Below are 17,158 nucleotides of genomic sequence, written 5' to 3'. Positions count from 1 at the left end.
ACATTTTTTTTCCATAGAATTGGCTTTTTATACATGTATTACAAATTATGAATAAGGAATCTTGAGCTGCTGGCTTATTTATTAAATATTTGGATTATTTTAAAGTTTAAAAGAAATTGGATATGTTTCTTTATGTTTCTTTGGATTTTTTTATATATTAATAAAATACTTATTAATACTTACTAAAAAATACTACTTATAAATAGGACATCAAGGCAATAAGAAATTATAGTATTTATCTTTGTATTTTCCTTTGCAGTTTTATTTTTACCAGGAATGTTGTGCAACCTGTGCTTTTATTGTGAAGGGTCAGAGCGGAAGCCCCGTTGGTTTCCTGCAGTAACTGGACTGATTCATTCTGACAGAGAAGCCGCTGATCCAGCCCAGAGCCTCAGCGGGCTTCCGAGGATGTCCACCCCGCTGCGGGGACACGGAGCTCCGGGCGGGATGCTCGAGTCCAGCCGGCCGGTTCTGGTCCAGTCGCCCCGCCGCCGCTGCCGCCGCCGCGTCCCGCACCCATGAAGCCCCCGCTGATGAAGCCCCGAGCAGCCGGAGAGAGGCGGACAGCGGCCGCAAACAGAGAGCATGTACTGGCGCGTCGGGTTCGCCTGGTTGCGGTCCTGTGCGGTTGATCTCGGCCAGAACCAGAGCTCCTCCTCCGGCCTGCCGGGCTCCGATGAGCGGCTTCTGTTCGGCTGCATCGTCGCCTGTCCGCTGCAGGACTGCGGCGGCGTCATGTCCGCCCTGGGCTCGGACTCCTGGTGGAGGAAGACGCTGTATCTGACCGGGGGGGCTCTGCTGGCCGCCGCCGCCTATCTGCTGCACGAACTGCTGGCCATCAGGTACCGGAGGAGGCCCCAGGCCGGTTGGCGGGCCTCCGGGCCCCGGGGCAGGGAGGCAGGACGAGCCGCGGAGGATGTGCATGTGTCGGTGTTACTTAATGCGGGGCGGGGCGGGGCGGAGGAGTCGTGAGGGGGTGGCAGTGATGTAACGGAACCCCCTCCTCCGTAGACCTCCATCCCGGTGGAGGGGTGACCCGGGCGGCTGCAGATGAGCAGTCTCCCCGGCTACAGAGGCTTTTTCTCGGGGGTTGTTGCGTCTCCGCTGCCCTCCACCTCTGGAGGTCACTTTGCTTCAAGGACGTCAGGCTGAGTTTAGAGGAGTTTAGCTGCAGGATGGAGGAGGTGGAGGGGACAGCTGCTGATGCAAACACTCAGAAAAACAGCACATTATTTACTCCTGCAGCCGGATAGATGCGACTCATCAGTATTATTGATTACTGATTCGCAGCAGTCTGCTGTCCTGTCGGGTTACCTGCAGTCAGGCCTCCTTCTGAGAGCAAAACAGGAAGCAGTCAGCTTTAGATGGAGCCTTTTGGGTCTTTTAAAGCTAATTTCTGTGATTTTTAAGGTGCTTTAGCTCCTTAAACAACAATCAACCATAAATGTAGTGGAGGAAGTGACAAAATGTGTGCAGAAAGCTGCAGAAAATAGTGGAAAAAGTGCCTCGAAAATCTTTAAAATAATGTTTTCTCTTTATAATCTTTGTTAAATAATGTTTTTATTATTTTATTCTCATGTTTTCTCTACATATTTTTAGAATATTATTATTATTGTTTTATTGTCATGTTTTCTCTTTATAATGTTTTTCTAAATAATAATTTTATTATTTTGAAATCTATTTTTTTATTTTATTCTCATATTTTTAAATATTTTTGTCATTTTATTGTCATATTTTCTCTTTATTATCTTTTTTAAATAATATTTTTATTTTAAAATCTAGTTTTTATTTTATTCTCATATTTTTAAGATAATATTTTATTATTTTATTCTCACATTTTCTCTTTATAATCTTTTTTAACATATTTTTGTTATTTTATTTTCATGTTTTTGCTTTATAATCTTTTTAAATAATATTTTTACTATTTTATTCTCATGCTTTTTCTTTATGGTCTTTTTAAACAATATATTTATTTTATTCTGATGTTTTCTCTTTGTAGTCTTTGTAAAATAATATTTTTGTCATTTTTATTCTCATATTTTTTCTTTTGAATATTTTTTAAATATTATTTTGATTATTTTATTCTCATGTTTTCTCCTTACATTCTTCTTTTTATCATATATTTTTGTTATTTTTTCTTGTTTTCCCTTTTATTACTTTTTCTCATGTTTTCTCTTTTATTACTTTATTCTCATGTTTTCTCTTTAGAATCTTTTAATCATATTTGAATTTTATTTTCGTGTTTTCTCTATAATATTTTTTAAATAATATTTTATTATTTTATTTTCATGTTTTCTCTTTATACATTTTTTAGAATAATATTTTTATTATTTCATTTTCATGTTTTCTTTTTATCATCTTTTAAATCTAATTTTTATTACTTTATTCTCATATTTTAGCCTGTGATGGAAGATTTTAGCCAGCCACAGGACTTTTTATTGGTCAGATGAGACAGACTAAAGAACAACAAAGTCCAGTTCATTTTATAGTTTTTATGTAATTACATTTTATTCTATGTTTATCTCTTTTAATATTTTTTATCAAGGTTTTATTATTTTATTGTATTTTTTTGTTATTTATTTTTATCCAGTTTTTATTGTTTTCTTCTCACATTTTCACGTTTCCTCATTTGAATCATTTCAGACAACTATTTAATTACTTGATTGTATTTTTTTATTCTATTTTTGTCAAAAATTCAATATTTTTTAAGGGTTCTATTCTCGTATTGTGTCTTTTTGATCATTTTTATGTAGAAAATCACAGGCGTTTCACTGAATAAAAGACAGTGAAGAGCAACAAAGTCGTCTTTAACGGCAGGATGTGGTGGAACAGTGGGAACGTTTCACTTGAGTGGAAGTCGACTTTGAATCCCGTTAAGCCACAAATGCTTGCTGACTCTTATTTTGAAGGAGGAGGAGGGCTGTAATTTAAATTCTGGCATTGTGTTTTTTGCATTTAACAGATTTTTGCACGCTGCAGGTGAATCAGGGGAAACGAGATGCCCAAACTGAACCAGAAACCTAAAACTAAATGTTTATTGTTGTAGGTTTTCCATGAATTTCTCTGATTGGGACTCTTTGCTCCACAGGAAGGAGGAAGAGCTGGACTCTAAAGACGCCATCATCCTCCACCAGTTCTCCAGACCTAAATCTGGAGCTCCATCGTTGTCCCCGTTCTGCCTTAAGATGGAGACCTACCTCCGTATGGTGGACCTGCCCTACCAGGTAGGATGACGCCTCCTCTGGTGGTTTGTCAGCTCCTGTAGCTGCTGCTGGTTTCACCTCCTCCTCTATACCTCCTCTATACCTCCTCTCCTCCTCCTCCTCCTCTACACCTCCTCTTCCTCCCCTACACCACCTCCTCCTCCTCCTCCTCCTCTTCTTCCTCCTCCTCCTCTTCCTCCTCCTCCTCTTCTTCCTCCTCCTCCACCTCCTGTTCTTCCTCTTCCTCCTCCTCTTCCTCCTCCTCCTCCTCCTCCCCCTCCCCCTCCTCCTCCTCTTCTTCCTCCTCCCCCTCCTCCTCCTCTTCCCCCTCCTCCTCCTCTTCCTCCCCTACACCTCCTCCTCCTCCTCCTCTTCCTCCTCCTCCTCCTCCTCCTCCTCTATACCTCCTATTCCTCCTCTTCCTCCTCCTCCTCCTCCTCTTCCTCCTCTTCCTCCTCCTCCTCCTCTTCCTCCTCTCCTCCTCCTCCCCCTCCCCCTCCTCCTCCTCTTCTTCCTCCTCCCCCTCCTCCTCCTCTTCCCCCTCCTCCTCCTCTTCCTCCCCTACACCTCCTCCTCCTCCTCCTCTTCCTCCTCCTCCTCCTCCTCCTCCTCTATACCTCCTATTCCTCCTCTTCCTCCTCCTCCTCCTCCTCTTCCTCCTCTTCCTCCTCCTCCTCCTCTTCCTCCTCTCCTCCTCCTCCTCCTCTTCCTCCTCTATACCTCCTCTCCTCCTCCTCTTCCTCCTCTTCCTCCTCCTCTTCCTCCTCCTCCTCCTCTTCCTCCTCTACTCCTCCTCCTCTTCCTCCTCTCCTCCTCCTCCTCCTCCTCTTCCTCCTCTACTCCTCCTCCTCTTCCTCCTCTCCTCCTCCCCCTCCTCCTCCTCCTCCTCTTCCTCCCCCTCCTCTTCCTCCCCTCCTCCTCCTCCTCCTCCTCTTCCTCCTCTCCTCCTCCTCCTCCTCCTCTTCCTCCTCTACTCCTCCTCCTCTTCCTCCTCTCCTCCTCCCCCTCCTCCTCCTCCTCCTCCTCCTCCTCCTCCTCCTCCTCCTCTTCCTCCTCTCCTCCTCCTCCTCCTCCTCTTCCTCCTCCACACCTCCTCCTCCAGAACTACTTTGATGGGAAGCTGTCGCCTCAGGGGAAGATGCCGTGGATCGAGTACAACCAGGAGCAGGTGTTTGGCTCCGAGTTCATCATTGACTTCCTGGAGGAGCGTCTGGGCGTGAGCCTCAACAAGAGCCTGACGCCGCAGGAGAAGGCCGTGTCCAGAGCCGTCACCAAGATGGTGGAGGAGCACTTCTACTGGTGAGGAGCGCTGGTTTTACTGGGTTTATGTTGGAGTAGGAGGAGGGCATGGAGACGGTGCTAGAACGAAACAGAAAGAGGTTTGCTGCTGCATTTATGCCTAAATATGTGTTTTGTCAGTCAGTTTACACCATATCTGCTTTATTTTCTGTTTAATTGTAAACTCTTTCCACTTTCAAAAATAGAATGAATAGTCAAATTTCCAACTTTCAGGTGGTCTTTGAATGCATCACGTTTGGAAAATTAACCATATCTGAGCTTAAAATTGTCATTTTTGAACCATTTTATTTTACCACAAAGTTCCAAAAATACCGTGTTTGCATCAGATTCAGTAAACACAAGTTTTCAGGTTGAACTGCAGGCAGTGTTTCCACAAAATAAATGCAGCACGACTCAAATCTACAAAATTCTACAGTGTATCAGCACGAAACTGTCAAAACAGACAGATTTTTTTAACTCACGCTGAACAATATTAACCAAAATGTGGGCTTATTGTGATTTATTGTATTTCATTAAAATCACCCCATTTTTTTCACTGTGTGGTGAAAATATCCATAAACTGTCTTTATTTGGCCACAACAATAAAAATATTCAGTTTACTGTCAGAGATGGACAGAAAATAGAAGATCTGAGTAGTTAGACTTTTTTTCCAAAGAAAAATGAGCTAAACTGATGAATTGATGATAAAAACTAGTTGGTGAATAATGGTTAATCATTGCAGCTTCCTTCTGAGTGGTTAGTTAATCATCGTTACTGTTCGTTTCTCTGTAAATCCCTGGTGGTGTGTTCAAGGACGGTGGCATACTGCCAGTGGGTGGACAACCTGGAGGAAACCCAGAAGATGCTGTCGGTGAGCGGACCGCTGAGCGACCTGCTCAGGTGGATCCTGAGTCACCTGACCGGCGGGATCGTGAAGCGGGAAATGTACGGACACGGGATTGGACGGTTCTCTAAGGACGAGGTTTACGCCCTGATGGAGAAAGACATGAGAACGCTGGCCACGCTGCTGGGTGAGGATTATTATTATTAATAATTATATTAATAATAATATTAATAATAATAATAATAATAATATTAATAATAATAATAATAATAATAATAATAATAATAATAATAATATGAACATGAGAATGCTGGCCACGCTGCTGGGTGAGGATTATTATTATTAATAATTATATTATTATTAATATTAACAACAATAATAATAATAATAATAATAATAATAATAATAATAATAATAATAATAATAATAATAATAATAATAATATTATAAACATGAGAATGCTGGCCACACTGCTGGGTGATCACGTGATCTGACGATTATTAGTAATAATAATTATAATATGAAGGTTTTAGAATATTTATTTTGTAGTTTTTATGTTGTTACACTTTTTTCTTTAAGTTTTTATCCTAGTCCATTTTTATGCTGTATTTTTGATTTAATTATGTTTTTTGTTTAAGAATTTTTTTTCATGTTTTGTCATTTTAATGTTTTTAATGTAATTTTTTAATTTAGTTTTCATATTTTGTCTTTTTTAAAACTTTTTTAATAGATTTTTAAAAAATTGCTCTCTTCTTATTTTTCATGTTTAGTCTTTTTAATCCTTTTTATCTGTTTTCTCACTGGTTTATTCTAACCTTTTTAATTATTTTATTAATCTAGTTTTTTATGTTTTATTCTCTCGTGTCATAGTTGTTATTAATTTACTCATTTGCTGTGTTTGATTTAATTCTGTTTTTTATTATTTTATCTAATTTTCTATACTGATTCTCATGTTTTGTCTTTTTAATGGTTTTATTCAATGTTTTCAATTTTGTTTTCATATTTTAATATTTTACTTTTTTATTGATTTTTTAAAATTGTTCTCTGATTTGCCCCCCATGAAACATTTTTAATCTAATTTTTCTTATTTTATTATTATTAATCCTTTTTATGTAGTTTTTTAAAATTCAATCTTATGTTTTTTTTAGTTTAATTTTATCTAGTTTTTATTCATTTATCCTTGTGTCTCTTTTATTTTTAATCTTTTTAATCTAGTTTTTGCAATTGTATTTTCCTTTTTTGTCTTTTTAATTTTTTAGTCTATTTTTCATCATTTTATTATATGTCTATACTTTAATCAAGTGTTTATTAGTTATTTTCATGTTTTAATAATAATAAAAGAACACTGACCTCTAGTGGTCAACCTGGGTCCTGCAGGAGATTTTCTGTGATTTATTTGACGTTTCTGTTTCTTGTGTTTGCTGCTGAAGGTGATAAAAAATACCTGATGGGCTCGAAGCTTTCCACGGTGGACGCTGCAGTGTTCAGTCATCTGGCTCCAGCCATGTGGACGCTGCCGGGATCACGACCAGAGCAGCTCATCAAAGGTCAGTTTACCTCAAACGCCATCTGAAAGCTTCACTATCGAGGGTTTTAACCAGCGCTAGAGGAAAAACAAAAGCTCCAAAAATACCATAAAAGTAAAATATTTCCATTTTTTGACCAGTTTTGTTATTTGGGGGTTAATTTACTGAAGCATTACAGATGTTTCTGTTTGTCAAACGGTCTGAAATTACAGGAAAATGCAGAAATTTCTCCAAAATAACGTAATACAGACTCATTACTTTTATTGTATAGTCTGATCAGTACACTGTCTTTATAAATACGACTATTATTATTATCATCCTTTGCAATAGAACTGATTCAGATTTTTGCTGAGAAAAATCCTGAACATCCTAAATCACAGAGAAACTGAACTTTCTCTGCCCTTTTTAGTATTTATGTCACTTTAATTGTTATCTAGAAACAGTCTACACTGAAAAAGACTAATTAGATTGACCATGATTCCCTGCATGATGCTGCCACCACCGTGCTTCACATCATGATACTACCACCTCCATGCTTCACATCATGATGCTACCACCACCATGCTTCACATCATGATGCTGCCACCACCATGCTTCGCATCATGATACTACCACCTCCATGCTTCACATCATGATGCTACCACCGCCATGCTTCACATCATGATGCTGCCACCACCATGCTTCACATCATGATACTACCACCTCCATGCTTCACATCATGATGCTACCACCACCATCCTTCACATCATGATGCTGCCTCCACCATGCTTCACATCATGATGCTGCCACCACCATGCTTCACATCATGATGCTACCACCACCATCCTTCACATCATGATGCTGCCTCCACCATGCTTCACATCATGATGCTACCACCTCCATGCTTCACATCATGATGCTGCCACCACCATCCTTCACATCATGATGCTGCCTCCACCATGCTTCACATCATGATGCTGCCACCACCATCCTTCACATCATGATGCTGCCTCCACCATCCTTCACATCATGATGCTACCACCACCATCCTTCACATCATGATGCTACCACCACCATCCTTCACATCATGATGCTGCCTCCACCATGCTTCACATCATGATGCTGCCACCAACATGCTTCACATCATGATGCTGCCACCACCGTGCTTCACATCATGATGCTGCCACCACCATGCTTCACATCATGATGCTTCCACCACCGTGCTTCACATCATGATGCTGCCACCACCGTGCTTCACATCATGATGCTGCCACCACCATGCTTCAAGTCATGATGCTGCCACCACCGTGCTTCACATCATGATGCTGCCACCACCGTGCTTCACATCATGATGCTGCCACCACCGTGCTTCACATCATGATGCTGCCTCCACCGTGCTTCACATCATGATGCTGCCACCACCGTGCTTCACATCATGATGCTTCCACCACCGTGCTTCACATCATGATGCTGCCACCACCGTGCTTCACATCATGATGCTGCCACCACCGTGTTTCACATCATGATGCTGCCACCACCATGCTTCACATCATGATGCTGCCTCCACCATGCTTCACAGTGGGGATAGAAATCTAAATTACATTGGCTATGATTCAATGTTAAAAAAACAGTTGAAGTGTAAACTACCAAACTGAGTGAATATTTTTATGGGACTATGGGACTATACTCATGTTTCCATCCCTCCCAGGTGAGCTCATCAACCTGGCCATGTACTGCGAGCGCATCCGCCGGCGGTTCTGGCCCGAGTGGTTCGTGGACCTGGAGGACTTCCGCTACACCGACACCACGGAGAGCGTCGACTCGGCGTCCAAACTCCCCGACCTGGGCCTGTACTCCCGGACCGACACCTTCCATGACGACACCCACTCACACACTTCGCCGACGCCCCAAGACCCGCCGTCGCCCGACAGCGACCCGACGGGCCACTCGCTGTACGACTCCGACATGGACACGGAGTGCTCTGACTCAGACCAGCTCAAGTGTTGACGACACACTCGCACTTAGTAGTCGGTAAACACACCATCGGAGGGCGACTCGTCCTTCTGCACATTGCGCCCCCTACCTCTCAGAGCAGGAACCAACCGGTTTGTGGCGTTTCAGAGGCTTAAACCCGAAAACTGCGGTGGAGGAAAGTCGAGAAAGTTGCAGAAAAAACTCCAGGAGTACATGACGCCGTGGCTGAGAAACTCCTCCACGTCGTCATCTGCAGTCACAACCTTCTACCTGTTGCCGTGCCCGCTACCTGTAGCCATGGCAACCACGTTTGTGCACGCCCCTCCGTTGTCTGTCGTAGCGACTCGCATCACCAGTGTGTGTTTCAAGCCCTGGCAAGATTCATGCAATCCATGAATGCGACTCGGTGTAAATATACGATCTGATTTCTCAGATTTAGCAGATAGAATATTTGATTACATATAAATATACGAGTATAAATAGTATAGATAGAATGGAAGTATATCTCCTTTGTCATACGGTGTAAATACTGTAGGTGTTGGATTCAGTCTGCCATGTATTAGTCTCCATGATCCGCCACCATCCGTTTACACGACGGGGACGTTACAGTAATGCCTGCTGCCCATATTTAGGTAGTGAAATTTAAATACTAGCACTTTTAAAACTATCTTTTTGTCTCATTGAGATGATTATTTTGCCAAAAATTTAAAAAAGACTCCCCACATCTTAGAGTAATGAGGCTCCTGTGTTTGTAGCTTGAGATCAAATTGCGTTAATTCGAGCGTTGAGAGCGAGTCGAACAATCACAGACTGAACAGATATTTAGTGCATGGCTGGTACGTGCCCGTTAAAAAAAAAAAAAGTCCCTTTACACTTTAGATAAAGTTGTTTCTTAGCTTGCCTGTTTGTTTGTCGGTGCCTCTGGACAAACAGGAAGATGTAGCCAGTGGATGTTTAACGAAGGATTTTAGTTTTTTTTTAGTGAAAGCAATAAGAGAGCAGGTCAACTCTGTCTGGTTTTAACGCTGCACTGCAGCAGCTGATGATGGAAGGATGCAGGTTCTTTGTGTGTTTGTCGCTCAGCAAATGCACGAACCGACAACGTTTTGTGTGTTCAGGCTGCTGATGAGTAGAATATTTATGTTTCTGTGTTTAAACGAGGCTTCGCCCACATAAATACCGACGGAGGTTTCAGCGTTCAGGTGGAAACGGTGGTTTTATCGATGCTGCTTCTTGTTTGTGGTGCAGTTAAATCATATTACAGAGTCAGACTGATTATTTAAACTGAAGTATTATTTATTTAAAGGCCTGATCACTCATGTTTTTACGTAAAAGTTTGGAGACAAAATGACAAAACTAAAGCTACAGGGACTAAAAACATAAACAAAAATCTGCATGTTAGCTGTAGATGAACTAAATGCATTGTCTCCATGCTAGTCTTATTAGCTAAAAAGCTAGATTAGAAGCATATTAAATCATTTTAACCTGGTTAGTTTATATTGAAATGATAAGAACTGACTCAGATTTATATGATTCCAGAAAGAGGAATAAAATACTGACCTTCAGATCAGTAGTCCAGAAACTTAACCATTGCACCACCACTGCCCCCTAAATTTAAGAAGGGTCTGGTCTTGAACCAGCAACCTGCAGCTCCAAAATAAGCCCTTAACTCACTGAGCTACAGATCAGATTAAGATATTCAAACACCTCATGTAGAGAGTTTCACGCTTAGATGGTCAGTAAAACCCTAAAACTCAACCAAAATGACCTAAAATTGTCCAGAATAAGTTAAAACTTCCTTAAAATGACTAGTTCTCTGTCAAAAATAACCTAAAACACATCTAAAACCCTAACCCTAATTACTGGAAATTTTCCTAAAATTGGTCCAAATACCCTAAAAAAAATCACAAAATTACATAAAATCAGTCTAAATTGACTTAAATTTATCCAAATGGCTTGAAGTTTGTTAACAATGACCAAAAACTTGATCAGATTGACTCATAATTGTCTAAAATGACTTGAAAGTCATCCAACATGACTTAAAATTGTCCAAAGTGACTCAAAGTTTTACCATTTAAACACTGGTGTGACCAGGCCCTAAACAACTATTAGTTCTGTGTATATAATGGATATCATCCAGTAAGTTACAAGAACCTTTCATAGAAAAATGCAAAAAATATGTTGGAGATTACTTCTAAAGTATCTAGACTTTGCCAACACTTGTGATGCTAACCCAAACACTTAACCCCAACCCTAACTCTTGATCATTCCCCTAACTCTTAATTCCAACCCTTACCCCAGCCCTATTCCTACGGGGTGCTGGGCCGAACCCAAAACCTAACCCAAGCTCTGGCAACTATTTTCTCATTGTAAAATGTCCCTTTAACCAAATTATCAAATCAAAAATGTTTCTTTAAGGTGTTTTTGGGACATTTTATGCTTTGAAATGTCAACGTTTGTCTGAGAAATGCATCAGTTTGGCTCTGTTTGTGAAGACGCTGCACATGTGTGGAACCTAAACCTGTAGCATTAGCATGTAGCAGAAAAAGGATGCAGAATAAGTTTATAAAATCTGACATGATGATGCCTTTGATGATGGCTTTGCTAATGAATTTAAGACAAATTAATGATGTTTTTTGGTCAGTTTGGCTCCTACTTAACACATTATTATCATCAACATGCTGGACTGGAAGAAAAAAAGCCTGAACGGAGCCTTTAAAGTGAAAACTCGAACTGAACGTTTGGTGTCTTAACCTCCCTCGCCTGCATGCTCTCTGCCTTCTCTCATCGACGGTCAGATTTAGCCTTATGGAAACAGTTTACTTTGAACCAGTGCCAGCAGATGACTTCTGTTTTTACATATATTCATTTATTTATTGATTTCAATGGTTGATGTGCTTGAATTCTGAAAATATCGTTCATTGTTTTGCACTTTTCTTCACGTTTACATTTTTGTTCTCTACGGCTGAACTGATTTATTGACCTGTGTATTGGTGCAATACTGTAGATTCTCTTCAGACTTGTGCGTGTTTTCATCGCTGTAACTGCATGTGCATCCACGTTTTGGGGTAAATGTTGGAAAATCATACCGTCATCGTCGTGTTTTTTGCTGCAAAATCTGCCTTCTTCTCAAAGAGGAAGGAACCATTCCTCTGCAGTGCTTCATGTTCAGTTGAAGCTAAAATACCAAACTGACCCGATCGGCTGACGGTCGGAGTCACTTCTCTCTTTAAAGTTCACACATTGCAGGACAAAAAAAAAAACTGCAAAAGTCCTTTTTTTCCCAATCGGCGTCCGCCATCTGTCTCAGTGTTCCTCGGCATCTGAAGGTTGGAGGTCTTGGTCCTGGTCTCCACCTTCCCGTCATGATTTCAGCTTGTAGACTGTAGAAACCATCGTCTCTTGGTGTCGTGTTTGATGAAACACTTGTGGAAACTCATCGGACTGTAAATAAGAGAGCCGTTAATAAATTAATTATGACCTAAAAGAAAAAATGGTTTAAAAAAGAATCTTCTGAATGTATCATAACTAGAAATAAAAGGCTGTATGACAATGGATTACTGGTAATATTTCATTAAATATAGCTGTGATATTTTCCTCTGCTTCGGTTATTGTCTGCTTTGTTTACTGTTGAGATGTGCAACAGAAGTGAGGAAACCTCTGTGAAAAATCACTAAAATCTCAAATGACACATCACCTCTCTTATGTCTAAGCTGTATTGATGAGTCTAACTACATGAAAATGGTTCTAAAATGAGCTGTGAACTGCAGAACTTTCTCAGTTCTGGACCTTTGAACTGTGTCTATCTATGTCTGCATCATAGCCCCATGGAAAAGAAGTGAACAGAAGAAGTTGAAACTCACAGAGAGTTTATACACAAGAACAAAGTGAACACCAGAATGTCCAAAATAACTTAAAACTGGTCAAAGCTGACTCCAAACCTGTCTATCACTAGCTAAAAATGCCAAGAACTTCTCAAAATTGATGCAAAACAACTCGAAATTTGTCAAATGGGGTTGAAAAATTGTCCCAGATTACTAAAATTTCTCCAGACTTACTCAAAATTGTCCAAAATAAATCAAAACTGGTTCAAAATGAGTAAAAATGTGTTCAAAATCAGTTTGAACTTGGTTCTAAACTGAGCTGTGAACAGCAGAACCTTCTCAGTTGTGGACCTATGGACTGGATCTATCTATGTCTGCATCATGGCTCCTCATGGAAAAGAACCAAACAGAGGAAGTGAAAAAATTCACACAGAGTTTATACAAAAGAGTGAACACCAGAAAATGCCCAAAATGACTTATAAATGTATCAAACCCAAAACCTGTCCAACACAAGATGGAGAATTACTCAAAATATGTCAGAAGAGACTAAAAATAGCTCACCAGAATTAATTAAAGACTGTCAAAAAAGGCCTAAGTTTGTCTAAAATTACTCTAAATTGTCCAATATGAATTGAAAAGTATCCAAAAGTACTTCAGATTTGTCCAAAATACAAACTTTCTATTGGTCCTAATACCTTGGTCCAAAAATAAAGGTGGACCTACCATAGGATTAAAGATTGTAGCACTGAGTTTCCACTGTGGGGCTTTTATTTTCAGTGCAGGAAATGCAAACTGCTAGTTTAGAGATTCTGCAGTTCTACCTAGAACCAAAGTGATTTCTGTCTTTTTGACTCGTCTGATGTTTAATTGAGGTTCCAGAGGGACGTCTACAGGTAGACCTGATCCACCTGAGGACCTGGAGGTGAGTCTTCCTCCTCCTAATCCCTCCTAAACCAGACGACAACCAGACCAGGATCAGCTGCTGCCTTTTCTTTGTGCTGCTGCTGGAGCTCTGAGGAATAAAAGCAGAAGAAAGGAGTGATATGTGACGGCTTTGGCTGCTTTTTTACAGCGTCGTGCACAAAAACACCACACCAGAGGGTAACCGGTGAGATTACCGTGTGTGTCTGCATGTGTGTGTGTGTCTGCATGTGTGCGTGTGTGTGGGTGTGTGTGTGTGTGTGTGTTTGTGCAGGAATATGAATAATGCAGAAGACGCCTGTAGGAGTGTGAGGACTGCAAGGAGGGCAGATGGTCGCCTGCTGATAGGACAGAATCCAGACAACGAGGTCCTCCAGAGAGCCGCTGTAGACCCCAGCACACACACACACACACACACACACACACACACACACACACACACACACACACACACACACACACACACACACACACACTCACTCACTCACTCACTCACTCACTCACTCACTCACTCACTCACTCACACACACACACACACACTCACTCACTCACTCACTCACTCACTCACTCACTCACTCACTCACACACTCACTCACTCACTCACTCACTCACTCACTCACTCACTCACTCACTCACTCACTCACTCACTCTCACTCACTCACTCACTCACTCACTCACTCACTCACTCACTCACTCACTCACTCACTCACTCACTCACTCACTCACTCACTCACACACACTGAGGTATCTAAAAATAAATAAGTGAAGAAAAATGCTTCTAAAGCCAATAATAAACAGAATATTTTGAGTGAATATTCTAAAAAGGAAAGAAAAGCTCCATTCTCACTCCTCTCAGGATAAACTGTCATTAAAATTCACTTTAAATTTAGCTTCAACACGAGATAAAAACATTTACTTTCATTACTGATGTTGTGAAGTTTTAATAAAGTTCATGCTACTTTTATAAAATGATGAAAGTGAATAAATAGTATTTGTGTGATCTGTGTTTGATTTCTGTCTTTTCTCCTGTCATCCAGATGTTCAGAGGGAGATGATGCCACATCTGGTCCAGCTGATGGAAGGTCTTGAAGTTCTCTGACTGGCCTGGACTGAAGATGGTCGTCTCACTGGATTTAAGGTTCAGATGCTCAGTAACAAACTCCACCAATGAGCCAACAGGGAAGCTTTAGGTTTATTAAATGTTGCTATGAAGGTTTCACTGTTTTTCTTTGTGAATGCAATGAGCTCCAACTGAAACTTGAATTAGAACTTAGAAGTAAATCCTTCCATCTGAAAGGATTTAGTTGCATTAATAACCTCATAACATTCTAATTTTTATTCCAGTCTTGGTTGGAAATAGAATCTCTGTATTGATTCAGGTAAAAACTGAACTTCACAGCATGTTGGAGCAAAACAACCAGATAAAAACTGTGATGGTGTTGGATTGTCAGACTGTAATGTTGCAGCTCAAAGCAGCTTTTCTATCTCAGTTCATTCTGACATTCAGCTATGAATCAACACAGCAGATGGTGATCCATGCTGTGGAAGTCTCACATCTCCTGATTTAATGGAGCTGCTTTGCACTTTTTACACTGTTTATTCACCAACACTTTATTTAATAAAAGTCCCATCTAGTTTTCATGAGGAATGTGATGTTTTAATTTCTCTGTGAAAAACTGCAGTCTAATGGAACAGCTGGATTTGTAACATGTGTCCTGATATTGAGCATGAAGTATTGATCAGAATACTTATGGTTAACAGTCATCCCTGAAGTTTTACATTAAAATCTTTACTTGTGTTGTGAACTTTGGTAAGAAGCAGAAACTTTAGCGTTGCCATGGATACATGAGTGTTAAATTCTGTCCATGTTTCATTTTGGGAAATTCAGTCCAGCAGATGAATTTGTTTTTACTGCCAGCTACATTCAGTCTGAGATATTAAGAATAAATAAATGTGCATAATGTGGAAATGAACAGATTCTATTTTTATTTATTCCTACAGCTGCTGCAGGAAAGTTCCAGAATGTGGAGGAATTTAGTCTCACAATCACAGACAATAAATATTATCTAAGTCTGGTTATTGTTGTTTATCAGCACAATACAAAAAGATTCATGTTACAAATATTCCAGTTAAGACTCTAGAATATCAGGATTTATGTAAATTTACCTCAATAATATGAATGTTCAGGTTAAGATTATACAGTGATATTTATTATGTAAGTTTAGCTGATTAAAGATTATGACTCTGCACTAAAATATTATTTAAATTGACATCATTATTATAATATTTAGGGTCAGACTCTACAGTATTGAGATTAAGAAATCAAATATTCTATAAAATGTAAATACACTGAACTCATTTGGATATATTTAAGTGAGACTCTACAATATTATTTGACACAAATCTATCTAAATCCAAATTTGAATCATTTTTACTCCAAACATTTACTGGACTGATTTAAACATTAAAATCACTCCTTTCTAATCCTCTGCTGTACGTTCAAACCTGAGGCCTTAAATAGAAACACACAAGTATCTGATTGAAGGAACTTCTGCAGAGTCCTGGTTCCAGAACATGATGATAGAATTATAGACAAACTTTAACAAAAGCTGCCTGAGAGTTTACAGCTTTTTATGTTAGATTTCTTCAGTAATTTAATGAGAGTTATCAGCAATAATCAAGTGTTCATTTGATGAACTTCATTTCCTAAAACATCCAGAATTGGAGCTCATATCTTTGGCAGCTGTAAAGTTTCTGCTCCTTCAAAGTTCACAACACAATGAATGAATTCCTAAAACACTCTCAATGCTGGAGAGCGTTTGATGCTGAAGCAGTGATCAGTTTTTCTGTTTCTTCTCTGGAGATGCACAATGAGGGACGTCTGCAGAGACTGAGAAAGAGTCTCACCACATCCTGACATGAGGAAAAAGACTTTATTGAAGACTACAATGAGAAAAACTATCAGACAGCAGACGGCTGCATTCAAGGTGAGATCTGAACATTTGATCTGCAACAGGAATTCAATAACTGCAGCATGAGCTTCATTTCAGTCTGTAGCTGCTGAATTCATGGATGAATCATCTGGTACTAGAGAGGAAGACCATCAAACATCCACGTCAGCTGATTGAGGTCCAAGAGTCTCACCCAACAAACAGCCTACAGAGTGAAGACCTGGAATCTGATTGGACGGCCTCCTATTCGGCCACATGTGTGAACAAATGCCTCTAAGCTGATTTGTTTTCTAAAATAAATCTAGTTTGAGTCCTAATCTATGCCTGTGTGTTTGCTTCTTTACACTGCTGTTAACAGTTTAGGCTGTTAGATTGTTCCAGATAAGACAAGTACAAGATTCTTCAGAGCCGTTCTACCACGAGCCTGACAGGAAGAACTCCAACAGCTACTGAATGTTCCTGTGGTCCCCTCAAGGCTACAGGAGGAGTCCTACGAGGACGAGCCGGTCCACCTGATGGCGGCCAGTCGCTGCGGTTCAAAGCCAACACCAACTACGTGGACTTCTACTGGACCACACGGAGGCCTTCAAACCGGACCAACAAGTTCAGCGACTCCCCGACTCGTGGGTCTGAGGACGCCGCCGAGCCTCGGTCCAGC

General features: G+C 40.4%; 1 protein-coding gene and 1 long non-coding RNA gene across 2 annotated transcripts; both read left to right on the top strand.

Moving 5' to 3' along the window:
* Positions 1-350: 350 nt before the first annotated feature.
* Positions 351-12,406, top strand: faxca (failed axon connections homolog, metaxin like GST domain containing a). Its single transcript, XM_055015850.1, has 6 exons — positions 351-842; positions 3,089-3,224; positions 4,306-4,502; positions 5,295-5,512; positions 6,756-6,872; positions 8,539-12,406. The coding sequence occupies exons 1-6, from the start codon at positions 586-588 to the stop codon at positions 8,835-8,837; spliced, it is 1,224 nt and encodes a 407-aa protein (XP_054871825.1). The 5' UTR covers positions 351-585; the 3' UTR covers positions 8,838-12,406.
* Positions 12,407-13,745: 1,339 nt separating this feature from the next.
* On the top strand, positions 13,746-16,817 carry LOC129350178 (uncharacterized). The gene is made up of 2 exons (XR_008603491.1): positions 13,746-13,917; positions 14,587-16,817. It is a non-coding gene; the product is annotated as an uncharacterized LOC129350178 (long non-coding RNA).
* The last annotated feature ends 341 nt before the right edge of the window (positions 16,818-17,158 follow it).

The sequence above is a fragment of the Amphiprion ocellaris genome, chromosome 12 (genome assembly GCF_022539595.1).
Source record: "Amphiprion ocellaris isolate individual 3 ecotype Okinawa chromosome 12, ASM2253959v1, whole genome shotgun sequence".
NCBI lineage: Eukaryota > Metazoa > Chordata > Actinopteri > Pomacentridae > Amphiprion > Amphiprion ocellaris.
Note: the sequence above shows the minus strand (reverse complement) of the source record. Positions and strands in the feature narration are given on the sequence as shown.

Coding starts and splice junctions, on each gene's coding strand:
- faxca (XM_055015850.1), top strand. CDS start 586: ATGTACTGGCGCGTCGGGTTCGCCTGGTTGCGGTCCTGTGCGGTTGAT. Junction 5,513..6,755: donor AACGCTGGCCACGCTGCTGG/GTGAGGATTATT, acceptor TTGCTGCTGAAG/GTGATAAAAAATACCTGATG. Junction 6,873..8,538: donor ACCAGAGCAGCTCATCAAAG/GTCAGTTTACCT, acceptor CATCCCTCCCAG/GTGAGCTCATCAACCTGGCC.